General features: G+C 36.7%; 1 protein-coding gene across 3 annotated transcripts in view; it reads left to right on the forward strand.

The window, feature by feature from the left end:
- Positions 1–27,190, forward strand: part of ZMYM4 (zinc finger MYM-type containing 4) — a 167,482-nt gene extending 140,292 nt beyond the window's left edge. For 2 of the 3 annotated variants that reach the window (XM_018041385.1, XM_018041393.1), the window contains 5 exons: positions 169–320; positions 8,510–8,621; positions 10,077–10,325; positions 23,718–23,847; positions 24,725–27,182. In XM_018041385.1, the coding sequence (XP_017896874.1) occupies positions 169–320; positions 8,510–8,621; positions 10,077–10,325; positions 23,718–23,847; positions 24,725–24,932 (851 nt within the window). In that variant the 3' untranslated portion in view covers positions 24,933–27,182. Of the gene's footprint in view, positions 1–168; positions 321–8,509; positions 8,622–10,076; positions 10,326–23,717; positions 23,848–24,724 lie in introns of all 3 variants that reach the window. The other variant, XM_018041376.1, reaches the window with a different exon arrangement.

A 27,610-nucleotide genomic window follows, 5' to 3' on the forward strand; every position in this document is an offset into this window, starting at 1 on the left:
TTCTTCAACTAAAAAAGCCTTGAGATGAGTATCTGTCTTTAATCCATGTATTCACTAGTGTATACCACAATACCTGGGGCAGTGTAGTCAGTGTTTATTTAGTGAATTGAGTAATGTTATTATTTTTCTTATAAGTTAGTATTTCAGATGTTTTCTACCTTTCCACAGTCCGCTCTATCAAGCTGAAGGAAGATATTCTGTCCTGCACTTTTGCTGAGTTGAGTTTAGGCTTATGCCAGTTTATTCAAGAAGTGCGGAGACCAAATGGTGAAAAATATGACCCAGACAGTATCTTATACTTGTGCCTTGGAATTCAGCAGGTATGAAATCAGTTGTTATGTAAACTATTACATTTTTAATAATTCTGGTAGAACTTATAAATTAAGCTGAGAAAGTATTGTATATATTGTGTGTTTGGTATTGCTCCTATACTCTCTTCTTAATGAACCACTGACCCTGATTTAAAAGTCTTAGTCACGTAAACCTTTTATAAGTTTAATTAAGACTGTTAGAGTAACAGAAATTGAAGTTGGTTCATTTTATTGCTAAATGGAAAAAAATAGGCCTAATAGCAATTCACAAAAGAAGTGAGATAGGTGACTCTGTGTATATATGTATGTATTTATATGAATTTTGTAGTCTCATTTAAACTTTAAATTCACATTAGAATAGATATGTCAATATTTATCTATCACATTAGCAAAAGTCGAAAAATGAAAATACTCATCGTTGGTACAAGTTCTGTGAGATGGAGGTTCACCTTCATAGTTCATGATAAATAGTACATAGTTTGTAAAAAGCAGTTTTGAGCGTATGTTTCAAGAATACTTTTGAATGTTCATATTATTTCACCAATAATTCATTTTTTGGGAATCTCTCAAAAGTCTGAAGTTCAGACATCATTGCCCAAAACTGGAAATCACTTCAGTGTCCACCAAAGTAAAGTATAGTATATTTATAAAGTTATATATTATGCCCCCAATAAAAATGGTTTACAAAGTGACTTCTAGTAACATAAAAATCTTAATACTAAAGCATTAATGAGCAAAGTAAGAGTGTATGTGTATCACTATATTTTAACATAGTGGTTTATCAGCCATTCACATAAATAACATAGTAAAATGAAATATATGAAAAGTATTTACAGTGGTTATTATTTTGGAATGATGGAACTCTGAATGTAATTGATTATTTTTTCTCTATTTGCCAAATTTTATTCCCTTTGTATTTCAGGGGGTATTATTTAGTCATTTATTTGTTGCTAAAGTTTCCTTTTTTAATTATACAAGTAGTATGGACTCAGTTAACTGTTAAAACAGTAAGCAAAGGCATAATAAGAAAAATTAATATGTCCATTTCCACTCCCTGAGGTAATCAGTGTTTGCAGTGTGATATGTGACCTATATCTTCTCTTTTGGTAATTTTTATTGTAGTGTTGTTGACTTATCTCGTTATCTTCTGTGCAATATATGTTTATACATGTGTGTAGATGTTTAACAGTTTTTATTTTGCTTCGTTTTTTTCAAAATGGGGCCTATACTATACCCAGTTTTTGTAGCTTACTATTCTCAGTCTGTGTATCCCTTGGATGAATATAAATCAGATTCCTTGCTTTAAGAAAGAAAGTCACATAATATTGCAGAATATGAACATAACATTTATTCAGCCTTTCCTCTTTTATATATTCAGGAGTTTCTCCCTCCTCTTCTCTTACTCTTGCAAACCGTGCTTCAGTAAATTTTTTTTTTGCATACCTAATGATCTGGTGCTTTTATTTCTAGGTTAAAGCATATATTTTTCTAATTATAAGATATTTTCAGATTACTTTCCAGGATAATTATGGTAGCTTATGGTTTTACCAGCAGTGTGATGCCTGTTTCTTGAATCCTCTTTACTAGTCCTCTTTCTAATGTTTATTATTCTGATGGAATTTTTGAAAATGTTAACTTGTGGATCCAGCATGTGTTTTTTCCAATTTTTGTGAAGTAAAATGTCTTTTTATGTTGGTCATTTGGATTTTTCCTCCCGATCTGTAGAGTCTCTTTTATATTAGGGATATTGATTCTACTATGAGATTAAATTTTCCTAGTGTATTTTTGTCTTTTGGTCTTTCTGTATGTTACACTATTCAAAAAGTTTTCATTTTTATATAGTCCAGTATGGATATATTTCCCTTTGTAGTTCCTATATTTTCCATGTTGCTTAGAGTGGTCTTTGTATTTAAATATTTAAATTCTCATCAATTTCTAAAATATTTGGAGTTTTTTAGATCGACATTGTTAATATATCTGAAATTCATTTTTATGTATGAAATAAGTATGTTGCTGATGAATAACATATCTGAATTGTAGCTGGTTATGCAAGCAGCGTTGGTTGTTCATGGAATCAAAATGGCACCTGTTAATAAGTTTCCCTTATGTTTTGATCCAGTTTCTAGATGGTAAAAAATATTTTTAAAAGTCACATATAAGAGGATTTTTATGGATTCTTTCAGCAAAATTTGAGAACCTTCTGTGTGTGTCAACATGCATTTTGCTTAGGTAAAAGTTGCAAACGTTCTGACCACACTTCCTTTCTTTGGAGTTTATAATATGAAGAATCTAAAGAACATTTCCTAATTTTATTAATACATATATCAAGAAATAAGGTGTTTTTTGGTATTTATTAATAATCTAATGATTATGAGTATAATCAAAATGTGCTCATTGCTAGGAATTTCAATAAAAAACATTTGAGTACTTTACATGTAGACACTCTGCTGTATATATTCTATTGGTGAGGTGAATCATAAACCTGTTAAAAGTTTTTTCCTAGTATATTTCTCTTGTTATTTGTTTATATTAATAAATGGCTTTCTGTAACAATACTATAGGTTAGCAAATTCTCAGATGACTTACAGAAAGTAAGTAATTACAAACTTGTTAGCAATTTTGGCAAGAAATAAACTTTTGTTAACCTATAACTTATTCCTTTTAGGGAATTTTAAAAGTTTACTTATGTTTACATCTCAAATTTGTTCCCTTTTTTATTTTTTCCTCATTATAAACATATGGTTATACTATAAAAGTTGGCATTATAAACATATGGTTATGCTTAAAAGTTGGCTTAAAACTCATCATTCAGAAAACTAAGATCATGGCATCTGGTCCCATCACTTCATGGCAGATAGATGGGGAAACAATGAGTGATAGACTTTGGAGCCTGCCACCATGAATCTAGAAGACACTTGCTCCGTGGAAGAAAAGCTATGACAAACCTAGACAACATATTAAAAGCAGCATATTACTTTGCCAACAAAGGTCCATCTAGTCAAAGCTATGGTTTTTCCAGTAGTCGTGTATGGAGGTAAGAGTTGGACTATAAAGAAACCTGAGCTCTGAAGAACTGATGCTTTTGAACTGTGGTTTTGGAGAAGACTGTTGAAAGTCCCTTGGACTGCAAGGAGATCCCACCAGTCCACCCTAAAGGAAATCAGTCCTGAATATTCATTGGAAGGACTGCTGCTGAAGCTGAAACTCCAATACTTTGGCCACCTGATGCAAAGAATTGACTTATTGGAAAAGACCCTGTTGCTGGAGAAGGGGACAACAGAGGATGAGATGGTTGGATGGCATCACCAACTTGATGGACATGAGTTTGAGTAAGCTCCGGGAGTTGGTAATAAACTGGGAAGCCTGGTGTGCTGCAGTCCATGGGTTTGCAAAGAGTCAGAGATGACTGAGCAACTGAACTGAACTGAACTGAACTGAACTGATGCTAATTGTAAAGAGTTTTGAAAATACATAAAAATGTATAGTTAAATAACAGCTTTAATATCAATACCTTGACCACCACTGTTAACGTTCTGTAGGAGGGATAATTGGCAAAAGAAACAGTCAAGTATCAGAAGAAAATCAAAAGATTTCTGATAGATAAAGTGTATCAGAAATATTTAATAATCATTTACTTTGTATGTTATATTTTAATATAAGCCCATTTCATATATTAACTTACATAATTGTTAGTACACCCTTATGATGTATAAGAACTAATATCATTTTCTGCTGAAGAATCTGAGGCACAGTGAGTTAAATAACTTGCCTAAGGTCTTAAAGGTAGTAAGTGGCAGGGCCAAGTTGTGAAGTGAACGCAGGCAGCTCAGCTTTAGGGTCCGTGTTATGATTACTGTGTTGGGCTGCCTCTCTAATATAAAATAGTGGTCAGCTGTAATCAGGGAAATTTTTCACCTATCAGATGGATTAAAAAACTTGAAAGATTGAGAAGTTTGATAATGCTAAGTATTAGTGAAGACACATGTGCACTGTTGGAGGCCTTTTCAGAGGGCAAGTTGACAGTGGCTGTTAAAACTTGAAGTGCATATAGATTCTTCAGTCTAGCAAATCTATTGATCAGTATCTTTCCCACAAAGAAGTTACTACAGTTACCTAGGAAAACACATAATGGTGTTTTCATTGTAACATTTTTAACAGCAAAAAACTAGAAACCACCTTAGTGTTCATGAAATGATTCAATCAGATATAGTACATCCATACTATTAAATATCAAACAGTAGTTTTAAAGGAATGAATTGGTTCTATAACTTCTATATGTTTTGACATGGAAAATTCTTGGAGACATACATTTTGAAAAGTAACTTACAAAATTGTATATGGAATATAATATTGATAGTATGGTACAATACGTATAATATAAAATTTACCATTTTAAAGTATATAATTCATTACATTCAGGATGTTGTGGAACCATCATCACTATCTTGTTCTGAAATTTTATTTCTCTAAAGGGAAACCTCTTACCCATTATGCTTTCCCTTCTTACCTCCTCTGTCTAGCCCTTGGCAACCGTAGATGTGCTTTCTGTCTCTATGGGTTTGCCTATTCTAGATGTTTCATATAAGTGGAAAGTTACAGTTTGTGGACTTTCATGCCTTGCTTCTTTCACTTAACACATTTTCAGAGGTCATCCATTTTGTAATATGAATCAGTACTTTGTTCCCATTTAAAACGGTTGAATTATTCTGTGGTTGGGAAAGTGCTGATAGACATTTGAGTCCTGTCCACCTTTTGGCTGCTCTAAATAGTGAGTGCTGCTATGAACATTCAAATATAAGTTTTTGTTTGAACACCTGTTTTAATGTCTTTGGGGTACTATATGCCTAGGAGTGGAATTCTAGAGTCAAATGGTAACTGTTTAGCTTGTTGAGGAACCACCAAACCATTTTCCAAGATGACTGCACCATTTTACATCGCCAGCAGCAATTTCTGAGTGTTACATTATCTCCATATACTTGTCAAGCCTTGTTAATATCCTTAAGAAGAAATAGCCATCTGATGGGTGTGAGGTGGTATCCTATTGTGATTTTGTTTTGCTTTTCCCTAATGACTAATGACACTGAGCATTTTTTCATGTATGAGGCCATTTGTATAGTCTCTTCAGGGGAAATGTCCAAATCTTTTGCCTGTTTTAAAACTGAGTAGTTTGCTTGTTACTGAGTTGTAGAATCTCTTTTTATAGTCTGGATAGTAAACTTGAATTAGATTTGTGAGTCAAATATTTTTTCTGGGTTTTCTTTTCAGTTTCATATACTTTCTTATACTTTCATTTTTAATTTTGATGAAGTTCTGTTTATTTTTTCTATTGTTGCTTGTTCTTTTGGTGATATATCTAAAGAAATCCATTGGGAAGTTCAAGTTCATGAAGATTTGCTTGTGTTTTCTTCTAAAAGTTTTATGGTCTTAGCGCTTATGTATAAGTCAGTGGATCGGTGTTTAGATCACCGATCCATTTTGAATGATTATTCTATCAGGTGAGGTATATCAGGTGGTAAAGAATCTGCCTGCAGTGCAGGAGACCTGGGTTCAATCCTCGAGTCAGGAAGATCCCCTGGAGAAGAAAATGGCAATCCATTCCAGTATTCTTGCCTGGGAAATTCCATGACAAAGGAGCCTGGCAGGCTACAGTCCATGGGGTCACAAAAAGTCAGACACAACTAAGGGAATAACACGGGGATATATTGAATTAGGGCTAACTGGATATGTGGATATGCAGTTCTCCTGGCATCATTTGTTAAAGAGTCCACTCTTTCTTCATTCACTGGTCTTGACATCCTTTCCAGAAATCATCTGACTAAATGTGTATGTGTTTATTTTGCACTTTCAGTTTTTAATACTTCTTGGTCATATGAGTATTCTTGTGGCAATACACACTGTTTTGATTGCTGTAGCTTTGTAGCAAATTGGGAAGTGTGATTCCTCAAGATTCTTTTGACTATTTGAGATTCCTTACAATTTCATAACAGTTTTAGGATTGACTTTTCCATTTCTTCAAAAAAGAAAATCTGAACCTTTGGAATTTTGATAGGATTGCATTGAATCTGTAGTTTACTTTGGGAAGTATTGGTGTTGTAGTAATACTGTCTGTAGTGTAATAATACTGTCTCTAGATCCATAAATACAAGATGTTTTTCTTAGGTCTTCTTTAATTTCAGAAGTTTTATATAGTTATAAGTGTGTAAATGTGTATCTCCTTGGTTGAATTTATTCTTCTCAAGTATTTTATTTCTGATAAGGTTGTAAATGGAATTTTCTAAATATTCTCTTTGGATCATTGATTGCAACTGATTTTATGTTGCTTGTATTCTGCAGCTTTATTGAGTTCATTTATTAGCTCTAATTATATTTTTGGGGTGGAGAAGGCAATGGCACCCCACTCCAGTACTGTTGCCTGGAAAATCCATGGACGGAGGAGCCTGGTAGGCTGCAGTCCATGGGGTCATTAAGAGTTGGACACGACTGAGTGACTTCACTTTCACTTTTCTCTTTCATGCATTGGAGAAGGAAATAGCAACCCACTCCAGTGTTCTTGCCTGGAGAATCCCAGGGACAGAGGAGCCTAGTGGGCTGCCGTCTGTGGGGTCGCACGGAGTCAGACACGACTGAAGCGACTTAGCAGCAGCAGCAGCATATTTTTGGGGACTCTAGAATTTTCTATATATAGGTTCATGTCACTGCAAATAGAGATAGTTTTCCTTCTTCTTTTTGTATCTCAGTGCTTTTTATTTCTTTTTCTTGCCTGGTTACTCTGGCTAGGATTTCCTATCCAGTGTTGAATAGAAGTGGCCTTTTTATCTTGTTCCTGATCTAAGGGAGAAGTGATTTTTTTTTAATATTTCTCTTTATTTTATTGATATATTTATTTGGCTGCTAGTTGCAGCATGTAGGATCTAAATAATTCCCTGACCAGAGATTGGACCCAGGCCCCACACATTAGGACCATGGAGTCTTAGCCACTGGACCACCAGGGAAGCCCTGTGATTTTTTTTTTTTTTAACCATGTATTTTATATGTACTTATATTTGAGTTACTGTATAAAAACTCAACTCTGTGTATTCATAAAGGAAAATATTTTAAAGATTGAAATAACCCCCTGACTGTTGATAGTAGTTGCTTTTGAGTAATGAGTCTGAATGTACTTTTCTTCCACCTTTTCTATATTTTAAACTCTTTTCATAATGAGGATATATTTTTAACTTGTAAAAATAACTTCATTAAAATAAAAAAGGAAATGCATACTTTTCAACAGCAAAACTGTAATCTGGCAATATGATCATAAATTGCCTTTAAAGAGACCTATAAAAGTGTACATTTAAATGGTATATAATCTTTATTAGCCAGAATAAACTTCGGTGGAAATGAAAATTTACAGCAAGTCATATAGATCAAGAAAGCAGGAAACCAACATAGTCATAGATAAATGTTTAAAATACTATATCTTTAAGACACCAAGATTTTTAGCTTATAATTATGCTACTTTGTGTTCGTCTCACATTCTACTGATTTTATTTCTCTGAGTGATTTCATCTGACCTCACCTGCACCCTCAAAATATTTAACAGTAATTTACTCAAGCTATTGCTTGTTTCCTCTCTGAAATGATTCTTGATGGTTATAATTAGCATACTTTTATGTCCTATAATTAGTCTTGAACTTTGTGAAGGCTGGCTTGTGGGGCAGAGAGTTGAGAGCTGTGGTTAGAAGCCTCCAAATAAATAGTTTTACAATTTCAGTACCCTCGGGTCACCTGACACTAGCTAACTGTATTATTTTCAGGGAGTGATCTTATAACTAGATTAAAAAGCAAACAAACTTCTAAGAGTACATCTCAGACGCTGAGAATTAAAAAATGATTTGAGAAATAAGAATTAAGACCAGTTTTTAGTATATCAGTTTTATTAAGTGACTGAAAGGTACTGATTTATTATTATTATTTTAAATAATTGTTTTTAAAAGGAAATACAAAACTTTACCTTACAAGCTCAGTGGTCAAGATAATGTTAATTCATGTAAAAAGGATCTTTAGCCTGAATTCTGCTGTTTTGACTGTATCCTTAAAATATTTCACAGTATTGGTAGGATAGAAACTAAGGGTAAACTATATTCCTAAACATATATTTTTAAAATTTTATGTTTTCTTTGTATCAACATATATGTTTCCATTTTTTTCTCTTGTAGTACCTGTTTGAAAATGGTAGAATAGATAACATTTTTACTGAGCCCTATTCCAGATTTATGATTGAACTTACCAAACTCTTGAAAATATGGGAACCTACAATACTTCCTAATGGTAGGATGATTATATTTTGATTCTTTTCATGATATGCCTTCTTAAATTGCTTAATTTTTATGGTTGTCTTTTGTAAATTGTTCATTTTATATTTGTCTTGACTTATATTTGGACTTTTGAGGAGAAAATCTTTGGTTTATTATCAGTTACTTAATAAAACTATATCTTGCATATAGTACATGAATAGATAATGACTACTAGATATAAAAAAACAACTAAAGGTTACATTTACTTTTTAGAAACCATCTTTGATATGGTCGTATTGGTAAAGTTGTAACCTGTACCAGTAGCTGCCACAGATGCTACTCTGTTAGCAGTGGATCTTTTTCAGTAGTTTGAAAGAAGTACCCTGAACTGGTTGTTAAGAGAGTTAAGTCTTCATCCTTGAATTGTCTATGACCCTATGTCTTTGGACAAGCCCCTAATTCACTCCTGCTCTCATGCTCCTTGCCTGTGGATGGAGAGGTTGAATGTAATGCCCAGAAATGTGGTCCCCTTCTCTTGGGCTACAAAGAACCTTTGAAGCATTAAAAGAAATTCAGTGGCATGATGCATTTAGCTTTCAAAGGAGGAGCTAAGAAGCTATATTTGGAAGTAACAAATAATGTATTTCTGGGCAGTCTCCCAAGAATAGAATGAGAGGTGGTAACAAAGAAGATTGGGGAGAGAACATTAGGAAAGACCTGAGTTTAACGGATATCATGAGAAAGCTGTGTTTAAAAATAGACTAGTTTTAATTCTTCTGACCTCTGCTTTTCAGGAAAAATACAGATAAACTATTGTGAAGTAATTTCTCTTAATATAAGTTTTAAATAGGAGCTTCCTTCTAATGTTCTTAGCCAAATAAAACTGAAGCAGTTAACAGTATTGATGTATTGATGATTAACAGTTAATGATCTCAAACCAGAGTCTGCTAACTGCACCTCATGGCTGGATCTAGCCTTTTGCCTGTTTCTATATAGTTTATGAGCTAAAAATATTTTTTTACATTTCTAAATAGTTGGGGGAAATTAAATTATATTTTGTGACATGGGAAAATTGCATGAGATTCAGATTTGTTTCTATAAATAAAATTTACAAATAGCCATACCTATTTATTTCTGTATTGTGTATACTTCCTTACCTTTCACAACAACAAAGTTGTTTAGAGCCCTTATGGCCCACAATGGTTAATATACTTATCATCTGGCTCTTAACAGGAAAAACTGACCATGCCCTGGTCTAAAATAACAATAGATTAAAACTGTTTGAGGGGAGTGCTCACAGTGTCTGTTTTACTGGAATCATCTGGCCTTTTCTTTGCAGTGCTTTTTCTGTTTTTATGTATGAGGAAGAGGGGCAAAGAGAGGAACAATCAGTGTTTTCCTTAGTATCCTCCTGTCTGAGAATTAAAGAAATTACGTAGTCCCTTTTAGCAGGAGCTTAGTGCTGTTTCTTTTTCCCTGTTCTGTTCAGGTTACATGTTCTCTCGCATTGAAGAAGAGCATTTGTGGGAGTGCAAACAGCTGGGCGCTTACTCACCAATTGTCCTCTTGAACACCCTCCTTTTCTTCAATACCAAATACTTTCAACTAAAGAATGTTACTGAGCACTTGAAGCTTTCCTTTGCCCATGTGATGAGACGGACGAGGACTCTGAAGTACAGTACCAAGATGACCTATCTGAGGTTCTTCCCACCTTCACAAAAACAAGAGTCAGAACCAGGTGTGGTGGAGTTTTTAAGATTCCTTTCTTTTTTAATTGAAATATAGTTGATGTACAGTGTTATGTTAGTTTCAGGTGTGTAACTTAATGACTTGACATTTAAATACATTATGAAATGATCACTATAATTCTAGTAACCATCTGTCACCATACAAAGTTTTTACAGTATTATTGGCTATATTCTGTATGCTGCATATTACCTCCTCATGACTTACTTTATAACTGAAATCTCGTATCTCTTAATCCTTTTCACCTAATTACCCGCACCCTTCTTGCCTTTGGCATCCACCAATTTCCTCAACATTCAGAAAATGAAGTTCATAGCACCTGGTCCCATCACTTCATGGGAAATAGGTGGGGAAACAGTGGAAACAGTGTCAGACTTTATCTTTATGGGCTCCAAAATCACTGCAGATCATGACTGCAGCCATGAAATTAAAAGACGCTTACTCCTTGGAAGAAAAGTTATGACCAACCTAGATAGCATATTCAAAAGCAGAGACATTACTTTGCCAACAAAGGTCCATCTAGTCAAGGCTATGGTTTTTCCAGTGGTCATATATGGATGTGAGAGTTGGACTGTGAAGAAAGCTGAGCGCCGAAGAATTGATGCTTCTGAACTGTGGTGTTGGAGAAGACTCTTGAGAGTCCCTGGGACTGCAAGGAGATCCAACCAGTCCATTCTAAAGGAGATCAGCCCTGGGTATTCTTTGGAAGGAATGATGCTAAAGCTGAAACTCCAGTACTTTGGCCACCTCATGCGAAGAGTTGACTCATTAGCAAAGACCCTGATGCTGGGAGGGATTAGGGGCAGGAGGAGGAGGGGACGACAGAGGATAAGATGGCTGGATGGCATCACGGACTCGATGGACGTGAGTCTGAGTGAACTCCAGGAGTTGGTGATGGACAGGAAGGCCTGGTGTGCTGCAGTTCGTGGGGTCGCAAAGAGTCAGACACAACTGAGCAACTGAACTGAACTGAACTTGTTCTCTGTAGCTGGAGTCTATTTCTGTTTTGTCTGTTAGTTTATTTTTTTAGATTATACATACAGATAAAATCATACGCTATTTGTCTTTTTCTCACTGACTTTTTTCGCTTAGCATAGCACACTCTGTGTTTTCACAAATGGCAAGATTATATTCTTTTTTATAGCTGAGTGAATTAATCCTTCTCTTGATGGACACTTCTATATTTTGGCTATTGTCAGTAATCCTGTATTAGATATAGGGGTGCATTTATATCTTTTTGAATTAGTGTTTTTTGTTTGCTTTGGGTAAAAAATACCCAGAAGCAGAATTGCTGGATCAAATGGTAGTTCAGTTGTCAGTTTTTGAGGACGCTGCATACTGTTTTCCACAGTGGCCCCACCAGCAGTGCACAGGGGTTCCCTTGTCCCTGTTGTGATGGTCATTCTGATAGATTTGAGATGATACCTTGCTGTGGGTTTTGACTTGCATTTTCCTGATGACTAGTGATGTGGAGCATCTTTCCATGTGTCTGTTGGCAGCTTGTATGTCCCTTTTGGAAAAATGTCTATTTAGATCCTCTGCCTATTTTTTAATTGTAATTTTTCTATTGAGTTTTCTGAGTTGTATGATTTGTGTGTATACTTTGCAAATACCCTTACCCATTCAGTAAGTTGCCTTTTCATTTTGTTGAGTTTCCTTTGCTATGCAAAATCTTGTAAGTTTGATTTGGCCCCAGTTGTTTATTTTTGCTTTGTTGTCTTCACCTGATGAGATAGATCCAAAAAAATATTATTAACACCAATGTCAGAGTTTTCTGCCTGTGTTTTCCTCTAGGAGTCTTATGGCTTCAGGTCTTACATGTAAGTCTTTAATCCATTTTGAGTTTAATTTTCTACGTGGTGTGAAAAAGTGGTTCACTTCCATTCTTTTCCATGTAGCTGTCCAGTTTCCCAGTCCATTTGTTTTAGAGTCTGTCTTCCCCATGGTGTAGTCTTGCCTTCTTTGTCATACATTGATCGTAAAAGGATTGGTTTGTGTCTGGTCTGTCTGTTCTGTCCCACTGATTTGTGTGTCTGTCTTCACACCACTACCATACTGTTATGATCACTGTGGCTTTGGGTATGCAGTTGAACCTTAAGCCAGCCAGTTGAAAATCTGCATATAACTTTACAGTCAGCCCTCCTCATTTACCATTTCATGTCTGCAGATTCAAAAGCCATGTATTATATAGTACTATATATTTATTGAAAAAATTCGATGTGTGAGTAGATCCATGTAGTTCAAACATGGGTTTTTAAGAATCAGCAACAGTTTGAAGTCAGGAAGTGTGAACCTCCAGCTTTTTTCTTACTGAAGATACCTTTGGCCATTTGTGGTATTTTGTGAGTTGATATAAATTTTAGAATTACTCGCGGTATCTTTGTGAAAAATGCAAATGGTATTTTCTTCAGTTCAGTTCAGTCGCTCAGTCGTGTCCAACTCTTTGCAACCCCGTGAATCGCAACACGCCAGGCCTCCTTGTCCATCACCAGCTCCTGGGCTTCACTCAAACTCGTGTCCATTGAGTTGGTGATGCCATTCAGCCATCTCATCCTCTGTCGTCCCCTTCTCCTCCTGCCCTCAATCCCTCCCAGCATCAGAGACCTTTCCAATGAGTCAACTCTTCGCATGAGGTGGCCAAAGTATTGGAGTTTCAGCTTTAGCATCAGTCCTTCCAAAGAACACCCAGGACTGATCTCCTTTAGAATGGACTGGTTGGATCTCCTTGCATTCCAAGGGACTCTGAAGAGTTCTCCAACACCACAGTTCAAAAGCATCAGTTCTTCGGCGCTCAGCTTTCTTCACAGTCCAACTCTCACATCCATACATGACCAGTGGAAAAACCATAGCCTTGACTAGACAGACCTTTGTTGGCAAAGTAATGTCCCTGCTTTTGAATATGCTATCTAGGTTGGTCACAACTTTCCTTCCAAGGAGTAAGCGTCTTTTAATTTCATGGCTGCAGTCACCATCTGCAGTGATTTTGGAGCTCCCCAAAATAAAGTCTGACACTGTTTTCACTGTTTACCCAGCTATTTGCCATGAAGTGATGGGACCAGGTGCCATGATCTTCGTTTTCTGAATGTTGAATGTTAAGCCGACTTTTTCACTCTCCTCTTTCACTTTCATCAAGAGGCTTTTTAGATCCTCTTCACCTCTGTCGTAAGGGTGGTGTCATCTGCGTATCTGAGGTTATTGATACTTTTCCCGGCAATGTTGATTCCAGCTTGTGCTTCTTCTAGCCCAGGGTTTCTCATGATGTACTTACTCTGCATATAAGTTAAATAAGCAGGGTGACAATATACACCCTTGACGTACTCCTTTTCCTATTTGGAACCAGTCTGTTGTTCCATGTCCAGTTCTAACTGTTGCTTCCTGACCTGCATACAGGTTTCTCAAGAGGCAGATCAGGTGGTCTGGTATTCCCATCTCTTTCAGAACTTTCCACAGTTTGTGGTGATCCACACAGTCAGAGGCTTTGGCATAGTCAATAAAGCAGAAATAGATGTTTTTCTGGAACTCTTCCTTTTTCGATGATGGAGCAGATGTTGGCAATTTCATCTCTGGTTCCTCTGCCTTTTCTAAAACCAGTATTTTGTTAGGGATTGCATTGAATCTGTCAGTTATTTTGGAATAGACATTTTAACACTGTTCTTTCAGTCTATGAGCATGGTGTATCTTCCAATTTATTTGTATCTTTTTATAGTTTTTAGAGTATAGATCTTTCACCTCTTTGGTTAAATTTCTTCCTAAGTATTTTATTATTTTTGATGCAGTTGTAAATGGGATTGTTTTCTTAATTTCTGTTTCTGATAGATTGTTATGAGTGTATGGAAATCTGAAATATTTCTGCATGTTTAGTATCCTGTAAAATGTATTTACCAGAATTGATTTATTCTTATAATTTTTGTTAGTGTCTTTAGAATATTCTATATATAGTATCATGTCATCTGCAGGTAGTGATGGTTTTACTTCTTTTCCAGTTTGAATTTTTAAAAGTATTTTCTTGTAACCTATGACGTGTCTTTTAGTACTGTTTTTTTAAATATTTATTTATTTTATTTATTTGGCTCCTCCAGGTCTTAGTTGTGGCACCTGGCATCTTCGATCATCGTTGTGGCATGCGGGATCTTTAATTGTTGCAAATGTGGCATCTAATTCCCTGACCAAGGATTGAACCTGGGCCCCCTGCATTGGGAGCATGGAATCTTAGCCACTGGACCGCCAGCAAAGTTCTTGATTTTTAAAATTTCCTTTTCTTGTTTGATTGCTTAGGACTTTATAGGATTGCCTAGGACTTTGTAGATTGCCTCAGTCTTTGTGGGATTGCCATGGCTTGAATTTCATCCAATACTGTGTTGAATAAAACTGTCAGGAGTCAGCATCTTGTCTTTTCTCCAACTTAGAGAAAATTTATTCAGCTTTTCACCATTGGGTATAATGTTAGTTGTGAGTTTATCATATATGATGTTTATTATGTGGGTATCTTCCCTCTGTAGCTGCTTTGTTGAGTTTTTATCAGAAATGGATTTTTTATTTCAAAACCTTTTTCTGCATCTACTGAGATTATCTTATGCTTTTTGTCCTTCATTTTCTTAATGTGGTGTACTATGTTGATTTGTGAATATTGAATCATTCTTGTATCCCTGGGATAAATCCCATTTGTTCATGGCATATGATCCTCTTAATGTACGGTTGGATTCAGTTTGCGAGTACCTTTTTGAGGATCAGTGATATTGGGGTGTCTTTGTCTGGTTTTGGTATCAAGGTTCTGCTGGCCATGTAGAATGAGTTTGGAAGAATTCCTTCCTCTCCTGTTTTGGAATAGTTTGAGAAGGATAGGTATTAACTCTTACCTAAATGTTTGGTAAAACTCATCTGTGAAGCCATCTGGCTCCAGCTTTTGTTTTTTGAGTTTTATGATTACTGATTCAGTTTTATTATTGGTGATTGGTCTGTTCATGTTTTCTATTTCTTACCTGATTTAGTCAGATAGTATGTTTCTAAGAATTTATCCATTTTTCCCCCTAGATTGTCTAATTTGTTGGCCTAGAACTGTTCACGGTAATCTCTTGTGATCCATTGTATTTCTGTGGTGTCAATTGTAACTTCTGTTTCAATTTTCATTTTATTTATTTGAGCCCTCTTGTTTTTGATGAATCTCGTTAGTCAGTTTTGTTCATCTTTTCAAAGAACAGGTTCTCTTCTATTTTTTTGTTTCTATTTCATGTATTTTTACTTTTGATCTTCATTATTACTTCCTTTACTAACTTCAGTTTTCGGCTGTTCTACTTCCTTTAGGTATAAAGTTAGATTATTTGAGTTTTTTTGTTTCCTAAGGTAGACCTATATCACTATAAACGTCCCTCTTAGAACTGTTTTTGCTGCAGCTGATAGATTTTTGTCTCAAAGTATGTGTTTTTTTTTAATTTCCTCGTTGATTTCTTCAATGATCCATTGATTGTTTAATAGCATGTTGTTTGGACTCCACATATTTGTTTTTTCCAGTGTTTTCCTTATAATTGCTGTCTAGTGAGATAGCATTGTGGTTGGGAAAGATGCTTAGTATGATTTCAACTTTGGGGTGACAGAGAATGAGATGGTTGGATGGCATCACTGACTCAGTGGACATGAGTTTGAGCAAACTCCAGGAGATAGTGAAGGACAGGGAATCTTGGTTTGCTGCAGTCCATAAGGTCATAGAGTCAGACATGACTTGGCAACTGAATAACAACAAACTTATTGAGATTTGTTTTGTGGTCTGACGTGATGTATCCTGGAGAATGTTCCATGTGTACTTGAATATTATTTTGTTTGGGGATGTAACATACTGTTTATTAAGTTCATCTGGTCTAATGTGTCCTTTAAGGCTAATGTTTCCTTATTGATGTGTCTATTGATATAATGGGATGTTAGAGTCTCCCTACTGTTACGGTATTGCTGTCACTGCCTCCCTTTGTGTCTGTTAATATTGGCTTATCTAGTGTATTTAGGTTCTCCTGTGTAGGATGCATACATACGTACATACAAGTGTTTTGTATTATTGTTGGAATAGTCCCTTTATCGTTATGCCGTGTCCTTCTTCCATCTTTGTTTTAAAGTCTTTTTAGTCTGAGTATTGCTACCCCAGCTTTCTGTTTCCGGTTACGTGGAATATCTTTTTCTTTTCCCTTGCCTTCAGCCTGTGTGTGTCTTTAGGTCTGGAGTGAGTCTCTGATATGCAGCACATATATGGATCTTACCTTGGTATCCATTCAGGCACCCTGTGTCTTCAGATGGCAGCGTTTAGTTGATTTACATGTAAAGTAGTTATTGCTATGTACAGGACAGGGAAGCCTGGCATGCTGCAGTACACGGGGTCACAGAGTCCAACACTACTTAATGACTGAATGACAAAAATGTATTTATTACCATTTTAAAAATTGTTTTATGATTGTATCGTTCATGTCCGTTTCTTTTCTTCTTGCTCTCTTCCCTTGCAGTTAGATTACTTTTTAGTTTTGTTTGTATTCTTTTTTCTTTTTCGTGCGTGTATCTGTTGTTCAGCTTTGGTTATCATGAGGCTCTTACATAACAACTTAATGTATATAGCAGTCTATGTTAAGTTGATGGTTGCTTAAGTTTGTGTGTATTCTAAAAGCACTACATTTTTACTCTCACCATCCCACCCCATCTTTTATGTTTCTGACAAATTTTATTATTTTAATGTTGTATTTTAATAATTATAGATTATTTGATCTTACTACTTTTGTAATCTTCATACTAGCTACATAGATGGTTGAGTCACTACCTTTCGTATGTGCTTGCCTTTATATTGAGTTGTTTTCTTCCATAATTTTCATATTTCAAGTAATGGCCTTTTTATGTTCAAAGAAGTCCCTTGAACATTTGTTGTAGGGTCAGTTTTGTAATGATAAACTCCTTTAACTTCTTCTTGTTTGGGAAACTTTATTTCACCTTTAGTTGTGAATGATAATCTTGACAGAGTATTCTCTGTATGTAACTAGTTATTTCTCTCTTTTGTTCAGTCATGTCTGACTCTTTGTAACTCCATGGAGTGCAGTGCACCAGGCTTCCCTATCCTTCGCCATCTCCCAGAGCTTGCTTGAACACATGTCCATTGAGTTGGTGATGCCATCCAGCCATCTCGTCCTCTGTCACCCCTTTCTTCTCCTGCTGCTTTAAATATTCTCTATCTTTAACTTTTGACATTTTAGTTATGATGTGCCTCAGTGTAGGTTTCTTTGCGTTCATCTTGTTTGGGACTCTCCATTTCCTGGAATTGGATGACTTTACTTTTTCAAGTTAGTGAAGTTTTCAGCCAGTTTTTTTCTTCAAATAGGTTTTCTGTTTCTTTTCTTCCTTCTTTGGGAATCCTTATAATGCATATGTTAGTATGCTTGATGTTGTCCCCAGAAGTCTTTCAAATGGTCTTTTTTTAAAGTTTTTGCCTATTTCATTTGAAACAATTCCTTTGTCTCTTCCATTTTCCTAGCTCTCTGTGTTTCTATGTACTACATAGCTCAACCACATCTGCCAGCCTTTAATGGATGACTTTATGTAAAAGGGCTGCATGCACCCCTCTCTGGTTAGGCCATGATGGCTGTAGGTTTCCTAGTATGCAGGACTGGACCCTGAGATAGCTGGCTATAATGGTGAGTTGTGACTGTTGGGGGCAGTATGCTTTGTAGGGCCACCTCCTAGGGTGGAGCTGCTTTGGAGGGGCTCTAGTGCTGACCAGAGCCACTTGCTAGGTGTAGTAGGGTAGCTTTGGAGCAGCGCCAGCCTTGATGGGTCTACAGGTGAGCCTGGGATGAGATGGGGAGAGTCAAACTGGTCCCACCAGCCCTGGACCAAGTAGGCGTAGAAGGTGAGCAAAGATCCTGGTGTTCCTCAGTGGCTACAGAACCAGAGAAAATTATGAAAGTCCCTGGCTCTGCTGCACACACCCTAAGATCAGTCAGTGTGATTCTTCACATATGGCCCAGGTCGTCTTCAAACTGCTACCTCTGGGACTTGGGGCAAGAGAGTTTTTGCATGTGCCCTTTAAACTTTAGTTTCCTACAGACCTCTGGATGTAAGTCCCACTGGTTTTCAAATCCAGGTGTTATAGGGGTTTGTCGGTTTATCTTTCTGGTGCTGGTCCTCCCCGGGCTGAGGAGCTCGATGTGGAGTTTAGACACTTTTGCTCCTCAGGAGGACCTCTGCAGCAGTGATGTCCTCTCTGCCTGTGGGTCCTGGCCAGATACCATCTCTGCCTCTCTTACCCATCTTAATGGTGATTTTCTTTTTATCTTTAGTTGTGGGAAATCTTTTGTGCTGGTCTTCAGGTCTTTCTCAAGGATAGTTGCTCTGTGTATAGTTGTAGTTTTGGTGTGTTCATGGAAAGAGATGAGCCCAGGATCTTCCTACTCTTGTGTCTTGTCCCCTCCTTGTAAGATTTCTTTTTGAAATCTTATTAGTATTCAGATAGACACTTATCAGAGTTCAGTTCAGTTCAGTCGCTCAGTCGTGTCCGACTCTTTGCAACCCCATGAATCGCAGCACGCCAGGCCTCCCTGTCCATCACCATCTCCCAGAATTCACTCAGACTCACATCCACCGAGTCCGTGATGCCATCCAGCCATCTCACCTCGGTTGTCCCCTTCTCCTCCTGCCCCTAATCCCTCCCAGCATCAGAGTCTTTTCCAATGAGTCAACTCTTCTCATGAGGTGGCCAAAGTACTGGAGTTTCAGCTTTAGCATCATTCCTTCCAAAGAAATCCCAGGGCTGATCTCCTTCAGAATGGACTGGTTGGATCTCCTTGCAGTCCAAGGGACTCTCAAGGGTCTTCTCCAACACCACAGTTCAAAAGCATCGATTCTTCGGTACTCAGCCTTCTTCACAGTCCAACTCTCACATCCATACATGACCACTGGAAAAACCATAACCTTAACGAGACGGACTTTAGTCGGCAAAGTAATGTCTCTGCTTTTGAATATACTATCTAGGTTGGTCATAACTTTTCTTCCAAGGAGTAAGTGTCTTTTAATTTCATGGCTGTAGTCATGATCTGCAGTGATTTTGGAGCCCCCCAAAATAAAGTCTGACACTGTTTCCACTGTCTCCCCATCTATTTGCCATGAACTGATGGGACCAGATGCCATAATCTTTGTTTTCTGAATGTTGACCTTTAAGCCAACTTTTTCGCTCTCCTCTTTCACTTTCATCAAGAGGCTTTTTAGCTCTTCACTTTCTGCCATAAGGGTGGTGTCATCTGCATATCTGAGGGTTATTGATATTTCTCCCGGCAATCTTGTTTCCAGCTTGTGCTTCTTCCAGTCCAGCGTTTCTCATGATGTACTCTGCATAGAAGTTAAAGAAGCAGGCAATATACAGCCTTGATGTACTCCTTTCCCGATTTGGAACCAGTCTGTTGTTCCATATCCAGTTCTAACTGTTGCTTCCTGACCTGCATACAGATTTCTCAAGAGGCAGGTTAGGTGGTCTAGTATTCCCATGTCTTTCAGAATTTTCCACAGTTGATTGTGATCCACACAATCAAAGGCTTTGGCATAGTCAATAAAGCAGAAATAGATGTTTTTCTGGAACTCTCTTGCTTTTTCCATGATCTAGCAGATGTTCGCAATTTGATCTCTGGTTCCTCTGCCTTTTCTAAAACCAGCTTGAACATCAGGGAGTTCACGGTTCACGTATTGCTGAAGCCTGGCTTGGAGAATTTTGAGCATTACTTTACTAGTATGTGAGATGAGTGCAATTGTGCGGCAGTTTGAGCCTTCTTTGGCATTGCCTTTCTTTGAGATTGGAGTGAAAACTGACCTTTTCCAGTCCTGTGGCCACTGCTGAGTTTTCCAAATTTGCTGGCATATTGAGTGCAGCACTTTCACAGCATCATCTTTCAGGATTTGAAACAGCTCCACTGGAATTCCACCACCTCCACTAGCTTTGTTTGTAGTGATGCTTTCTAAGGCCCACTTGACTTCACGTTCCAAGATGTCTGGCTCTAGATGAGTGATCACATCATCGTGATCATCTGGGTCATGAAGATCTTTTTTGTACGGTTCTTCCGTGTATTCTTGTCACCTCTTCTTAATATCTCCTGCTTCTGTTAGGTCCAGACCATTTTTGTCCTTTATTGAGCCCATCTTTGCATGAAATGTTCCCTAGGTATCTCTAATTTTCTTAAAGAGATCTCTAGTCTTTCCCATTCTGTTGTTTTCCTCTCTTTCTTTGCATTGATCGCTGAAGAAGGCTTTCTTACCTCTTCTTACTGTTCTTTGGAACTCTGCATTCAGATGCTTATATCTTTGCTTTTCTCCTTTGCTTTTTGCCTCTCTTCTTTTCACAGCTATTTGTAAGGCCTCCGCAGACAGCCATTTTGCTTTTTCGCATTTCTTTTCCATGGGGATGGTCTTGATCCCTGTCTCCTGTACAATGTCACGAATCTCATTCCATAGTTCATCAGGTACTCTATCTGTCAGATCTAGGCCCTTAAATCTATTTCTCACTTCCACTGTATAATCATAAGGGATTTGATTTAGGTCATACCTGAATGGTCTAGTGGTTTTCCCTACTTTCTTCAATTTAAGTCTGAATTTGGTAATAAGGAGTTCATGATCTGAGCCACAGAGAGCTCCTGGTCTTGTTTTTGTTGACTGTATAGAGCTTTTCCATCTTTGGCTGCATAGAATATAATCAATCTGATTTTGGTGTTGACCATCTCTTGAGTAACTGCAAATTCTAGACATGGAAGAGTACAGCTTTAGTTTAATATTTAAATGCTTTACTCTATTGTTAGGGTCATATTAAAGGCTTGACTCAAAATTAGAAGAATCAGTTGCTTCAGTATGCTTTTATTGGTGGGGGGCAGTGGTTGCCCCTCTGCATGGCTTGTGGGATCCTAGTTCCCTGACCAGGGTTCAAACTTGTGCCCCCTGCAGTGCAGAGTATTAATCACTTAGAAGTCCTCTTTTATTGTCCTCTTTTATTTAAATTAGAAATTCTAATATAATTGGTTAGGGATGTAACCCAGATAATCTTTATTTTAAAACTTTGTAAGGAATTGAAATATACAGCCAAGATTGGGGATCATTGATTTAGAGGCAACAGATGGGTCAATTACTAGTTAAAAGGAACCTGCATAACTTTTAAATCCAGTGTTTCTAAAAGTTTGGGTTTTTTTTTACCAGAGTACTCCGTTTTAGTTAACTCATTATTGGCCACAGGATTTCTGTAGAGACTAACACCTGTGGCTGGTGGCTTTTATTCTGACCAGCCAGAAACTAACTCTGTTGTTTCACCAACACTTCGTGGGTATTGCGTTCAGCAGTCACACTTGACACACCTGTGAAGTCTTCTCGTTTTCTTGAAATGTTGTCTTTAGTCCACTCTTCTGTAGAAGCAAAGGTACTTTCTCCAGCACCATGAGCTTCCCTGTATGTATCAGAAGCAATTACTACGGCCTTCTGTCTTATTTTTGTCCTAATATTTGCATTGTTTGAATCAGAGGTATATTTTGAAGAACTGTCATCTTCCAGGACACTAGTATACATGTCACTTGGATAATCAGAGAAAGTACCTGTATAAAATTCACCAAAAAATTATTCTTTACTCAAAAATTTTCTGTGTCAGTTTTGAAAATTTTATGTTAATATACACAAGGCTGGTACAAAAACCTAGTGGAGCAAAATGTGAATGATAACAATCATAAGTTACATATTGATGAGTTTTAAACTCTTAACAGCTTCACCTGCTGATGTTAATTGTATCACTGTCTAAAAATGTGTTGATACGTCTCTAGGCAATAATGTGTTAACGTTGTAAAATTCTGAGGGAACTTAAACCTGTCCTAGAGTATACTGCCTTCATACACAGTAGAAAAATATCAGCAGTGTATTAGAAGGTTTATGATCTTGCATTCTAAAAAGTCTGTTAATAATTTGTTTTTAATGTTTAAAAATTAATGTTATTATGGAAGTAGAAATTATATTTATTGATTATGAACTGAATTGCAAGTTCTGAAATTCCCAAAACCAAGCTGTTATTTCCTTGAGATAAGAGTGAATTATATATTTTGAATGTAAGAATTTTAAATTACTGAAACTAGAATCTGTAAAGAGTAATTGTGATGTTCATCTTTGTGTTTAATTTTTTCTCAGTTGCTCATTTACTTTAGAAAATACTAAGATTATCTTGCTTTTCCACCATGCATTCATACCCTTTTTCTTATATTTTGTTTATATATAGCCCACTTTATGCTCTTAATTGATATTAATTCAGCAACTTCCCCGGTGGTCCAGTACCTAATAATCCATGTTCCCAGTGTGGGGGTTGCAGGTGTGATCCCTGCTTGGGGAACTAGATCTCACATGCCATGACTAAACTAAAGAGTTCACGTGCCACAGCTAAAGATTCCACACGTCGCAACTAAGACCTGGTTCTGCCAAATAAATAAAAATAGATAACCTTAAAAATTTATATTAATTCAGGGAGGTAGAGACAATTGGGACAACATTTCCCTGTTTTCTGATTAGGTGCTTGACCAGATCGGTAATAAATTTAGCTTCTTTTATGAATGAGCAGCTAGCACATTTTCTATTTAGAAAACTGGATGACTTATGCCTAATTCAGAACTAATACGGGAAGCTGGGGAAATTTTTGGATCGCTTGTTAAAAGTAGATATAAGAAAAGCAGAAGAAAACCTTTTTCCTAAGGGTTTCCAGATCCATCTAATATTCTCTTGAAGTTTGAAAGGAGAAAGTGGGAAGGAAACAGCCTGCTTTCCATGTCTTTACCGTGGCTTCTTTCTGATAACCCTTGGCCTCTGTACAACTCTGTTGGTGAAAAAGGAATTGATTGTTCTTTCCTTATCAAATGGTCAGCTTTACTGAGAATTCTTTTTCTAACAAAAGATTTCATTTCTCATAATACTGTAACAAATGAAAGAGATCTAAATGCCCAGTGGACACTGGTGCCCCGCAGGAGAACTATTTTCAGAGAAAGAGGTGCCAACTTCTGTTTTGATCTCTACTATAGGAGAAGAACATGCAGAACCCTTTTTTCTCTTTATTTTGCTACGGATTAAGAACCCTATGCCTAATAAAATCACCTAACAAAGTCAGGCTCAGGATTGAGACATACTCTCGAGCATCATGCTTTTTGTCATGCTGCCCCAACTTGGGTAAGGATAGAAACATAAATGCTACAGGACAGGGACTTTGCTTGATTAGCCCAGCACTAGTCTAGTGCTTCCGTAGATCCTTGATGGATGTTTGTTGAACGTGTGAGTAAGTGAAAGGAAGGGAAAGGGAGCCACATAGTGGGTGTCTTAAGACTTGAAGAAAGACTTTTCTAATTCTTTGATTATAATTTTCTGTCTCAAGATAAACTAACTGTTGGCAAGAGGAAACGAAATGAAGATGATGATGTTCCAGTGGGTGTGGAGATGGCAGAGAATACTGATAACCCCCTCAGATGCCCAGTCCGACTTTATGAGTTTTACCTGTCCAAATGGTAAGTGATTGTCCTCTGAACTTGATACAGCACACTTCAAAAAGTAATTATTATGTTTTAGATTTCAGATGCTCAAATCCCAGAAATGTAGCTGGTCTGTGACTTTAAACAAAAATTTACTTACAGTTTCATTTTTTTCCCCACTTTCATATCTGCCTGGATTTTGAACCAAGAAAAAAATTGCTTTATCTTAAGCATTTTTTCCCCCAAAAATCTCTTAAAAAGCAAGAATCACTGTCATTGTTTGATCTTTACAACTGTTGCTTAACTTTATGTGACATCTAAACTGCTGTGAATTTGTTTTTTACATAGAAAACTAGGGGAAAGACTGTACTACTAAGTCTATAAATGAGAAAACAGTTTTTAAAGAATTGACATTTTTTGAGTGGTCTTTTTCTTACAGAAACTTTATGATTTTAAAAAGTTGCAAGATCCACACTAAAGCAATTTTTTTTTCCCAAAGAAATACAGTGACTGGGTTTGCTTTTTAGTAGAGTTGCGTGGAGTATTTTGGGGATTCATTACAAGGTATTGGGTACTGAGGTTGAGTCTCAGCCATAGTGTCACTTGTGAGTTGAATTTCTTTTTGCTCCTGTTAAGTACTAACACTTGTGACAGATTTACATTTTGTCATCTATTAACATTATACTTACTTCAAATCCAGTGTGATTCTTGGGTGTGGGGGAAAAAATATGCAGTTACAGGTTGCTCTTGGAGCATAAATGTCTGTAAACTTGTTTATCTCTGTGGGTACATTGTTTGCAATGTTAGTCATAGTACGAAAGATTGCGGGCCATTATACTCAAAGAGTAATTACATATGTGCTGTACTCTCTGATCCCAGTTTTCTTTCTCTCTCTTTTCTTTCCTGTGGATAGTTCTGAAAGTGTGAAGCAGAGGAATGATGTGTTTTACCTTCAGCCTGAGCGCTCCTGTGTTCCAAATAGCCCCATGTGGTACTCCACATTTCCCATAGACCCTGGGACCCTGGACACCATGTTAACACGTATTCTCATGGTGAGGGAGGTACACGAAGAACTTGCCAAAGCCAAATCAGAAGACTCTGATGTTGAATTATCAGATTAAAGTGGAAGTGGGGTTCCTATTTTCATACATGTTGGTATGCACCAAACTGTGAATGCATCCAGCTTTGGAAAACGATAAGTCCCAGGTCCTCTTGACTTGATTATGAGATAATGGAAAACAGACAACTCGTGAACCACAGTGTGGATGTACAAATGAAAATTGAAGGAAAGAATATGAACTGAGAAACCTTGTTCTTTGGCAGTGATATAGTTCTTAGACATCTTCAGAATGACTAACCAATTTCTCTGAGTGGTGCATAATCTTATTTTGTTTGGGAATAACAAATTGTGGAATATTTTTAAGGAAAACTGTTGTATAAAATTCTACCATAGTAACCTTAGACCTTAGCAAGGTAGCTTTGGAGTGAAACCTTGGCTGCAGTAGGCTACTTGGGCAAGCCCTCTGTAAAAGTCAGGGGAGAAATCAGTACAGAGCTAAGAGTGGCATCAGATGAGGACTGTGGCACCCAGACTTGAAGACCCAATAAAAATACTCAGCTTTTTTTTTCTTTTTTAAGGTAGAGAGTGAAGTGGTCTTGATTTTGATTTTCACTGCCAAGCCAATTGTGTGAAGGATAGAAGCCTCTGGTGCTTTTGCCATAGGGTCCCTCACATTCAGGGAAAAGGCCTTCCCTGCTGTTCATACAGTCATGTGTCCCCTTCACTTTCTGGGTCTAGCCTTCTCAGCTGTGGGTCTGGATGTGGGTAAATTAAGTTAAAGGGGCTGAAACTCTGCAAAATAATTATGCACACAGAAAACCTGTGGCACTTGTTAGACCCCAAGTGTCTTGAAATGTTTGTAGAAAACCCACTAAAATGCCCGCTTCTCTGGGTGTCAGCCTCTATTGCTGCTGTCTCACAGCCTGAGCTGTGGTACACAGAAGTGGGGGTTCTTTTGTTTTTATTTTATCCCCAAATGGCAGCTTTCCTCCCGTTGTTTTATCTTCCCGTTTCCCAAATAATTTGTCTTTTGCACCAGTTTCTGGAGGCCCTTGTCTTTTCAAAAAGAAGAGTCTCTCCTTCTCTGGCAAATCTGTGGGTGATTCCACAGAGACACAGTGTTACTTAGCTATCAGAATTATGGTAGAAGAAGAACTAGTATTTTCCTATATAAAGCATTGGAAGATGACCTTGTTACCCTAAGAAACTTAAAAATAGGATTCTGGGGTTAGGATACAAAGACACTGACGGTCTTGCATATATCCGCAAGGTCTTCTTATAGCATTATTCCAAACTCTAGCTGTTTTAGTAGTTTGATGAGGATCAAGTCATAGAAGTGTTTGGCAAATGGATCCATTTCCTTCTTCTCCATTCTGTTTATTCCCCACAAAATTTTGAATCAAAGCTTCTATAATATTGGCCAATCACAGAATTTCTTTAGCTGAGGTTAATTTGATCCTTTAATAGAAATGAGAGAAGTCTAAAAAGCCTCTTAGAAATTTTAACCTTGAAAGACTTCACCATATGTCCCATTTTTTAGATGGGAGTGGCAGGTGGTTTTTTTTGTTTTTTAATAAATAAATACAATAAAAATTTTAAAGTAGGCCTTTTGACATTGTGTACTTATGGTTCTGTCCCTCTGCCTGTAACAAATCTTGTTTTTGTTACCAAGGACTATGTGAAAGAAGTAAACCTGCCCCAGTTCTGTATGATTAATTCCATCTGTGTTTGTCATTTCTGACTGGAAAACTTACTTCCAGACCTTATTTGATATGGAGGAAAAACAATTGGATTGTCTGATAAGTCTGCCAATAAACTATCCAGGAACATCAGGTGTAATAGTCCCCGCTAAGAAATTTTATGGTTTATATAAACACTAATGTTTCCCCTTCTGTAGAAATGCAAATTTATGGCATAGTAGATAAACTATTATAAAACACTAGAGAGAGAGGAAAAAATTCTGTATCTGTTAATTGAGAACAGCCAATATCCGGGTAAACAACTGTATCAAGATGTCAATTGCATGTTAGTCCACAGAGTTGTCCAGATCCTGGAATAATTTGTAAAAGAAAATATTGATTCATTATTGGTCATTCCTCATAAGCATAGCTGTTGATGTGTGTGTCCAGTTACTTGCTTTTTTAAATTTTATTAAAATTATGTAAAATTGTGTTTTTTTCCCCCAGGGGAGGAAAAAATATCGAACAAGAGAAACATTAAATTATCTGTTCTTCTTTGTTTTTTAAACACTTTCGGGTTTTCACCTTGCAGAAACCACAGAAATATTCCCTTAGAATAAAATAGTATATTTGTATTTGATGGGTGAATTATTCATTTTCTTTATGTCTTGAAAGAATTTTAAATATTTTTTTCTGTTTGACCCTATTGGTATGATCCCACAGATGGTATATTACAAAGAAAGAGATCAGTTTTCAGAAAATAAATTATTTGGTTTTTACTCAGTCCAGAAAACATTGTTTCATTGCAAAATCTTTCAGTTGTTTTTTTTCCCCCATCAAAGACTTGTTCTGGTTTTTAATTTATTACTATTTTCAAAGCCCTGAAAGCTAGAAGCATCAAGTATTAGGTTGGTGCAAAAGTAACTGCGGTTTTGCATTATTGAACTTTGCTATTTGATATTAATGAGTACATTTCTTAAATGTGGTTATATTATACATTATTTTAATGTACATTTCTTTAATTTTTTGCTAATGACTTATTACTTGCTGTTTATTTTAT

This window comes from Capra hircus, chromosome 3, assembly GCF_001704415.2.
Source record: "Capra hircus breed San Clemente chromosome 3, ASM170441v1, whole genome shotgun sequence".
NCBI classification, from domain to species: Eukaryota; Metazoa; Chordata; class Mammalia; order Artiodactyla; family Bovidae; genus Capra; species Capra hircus.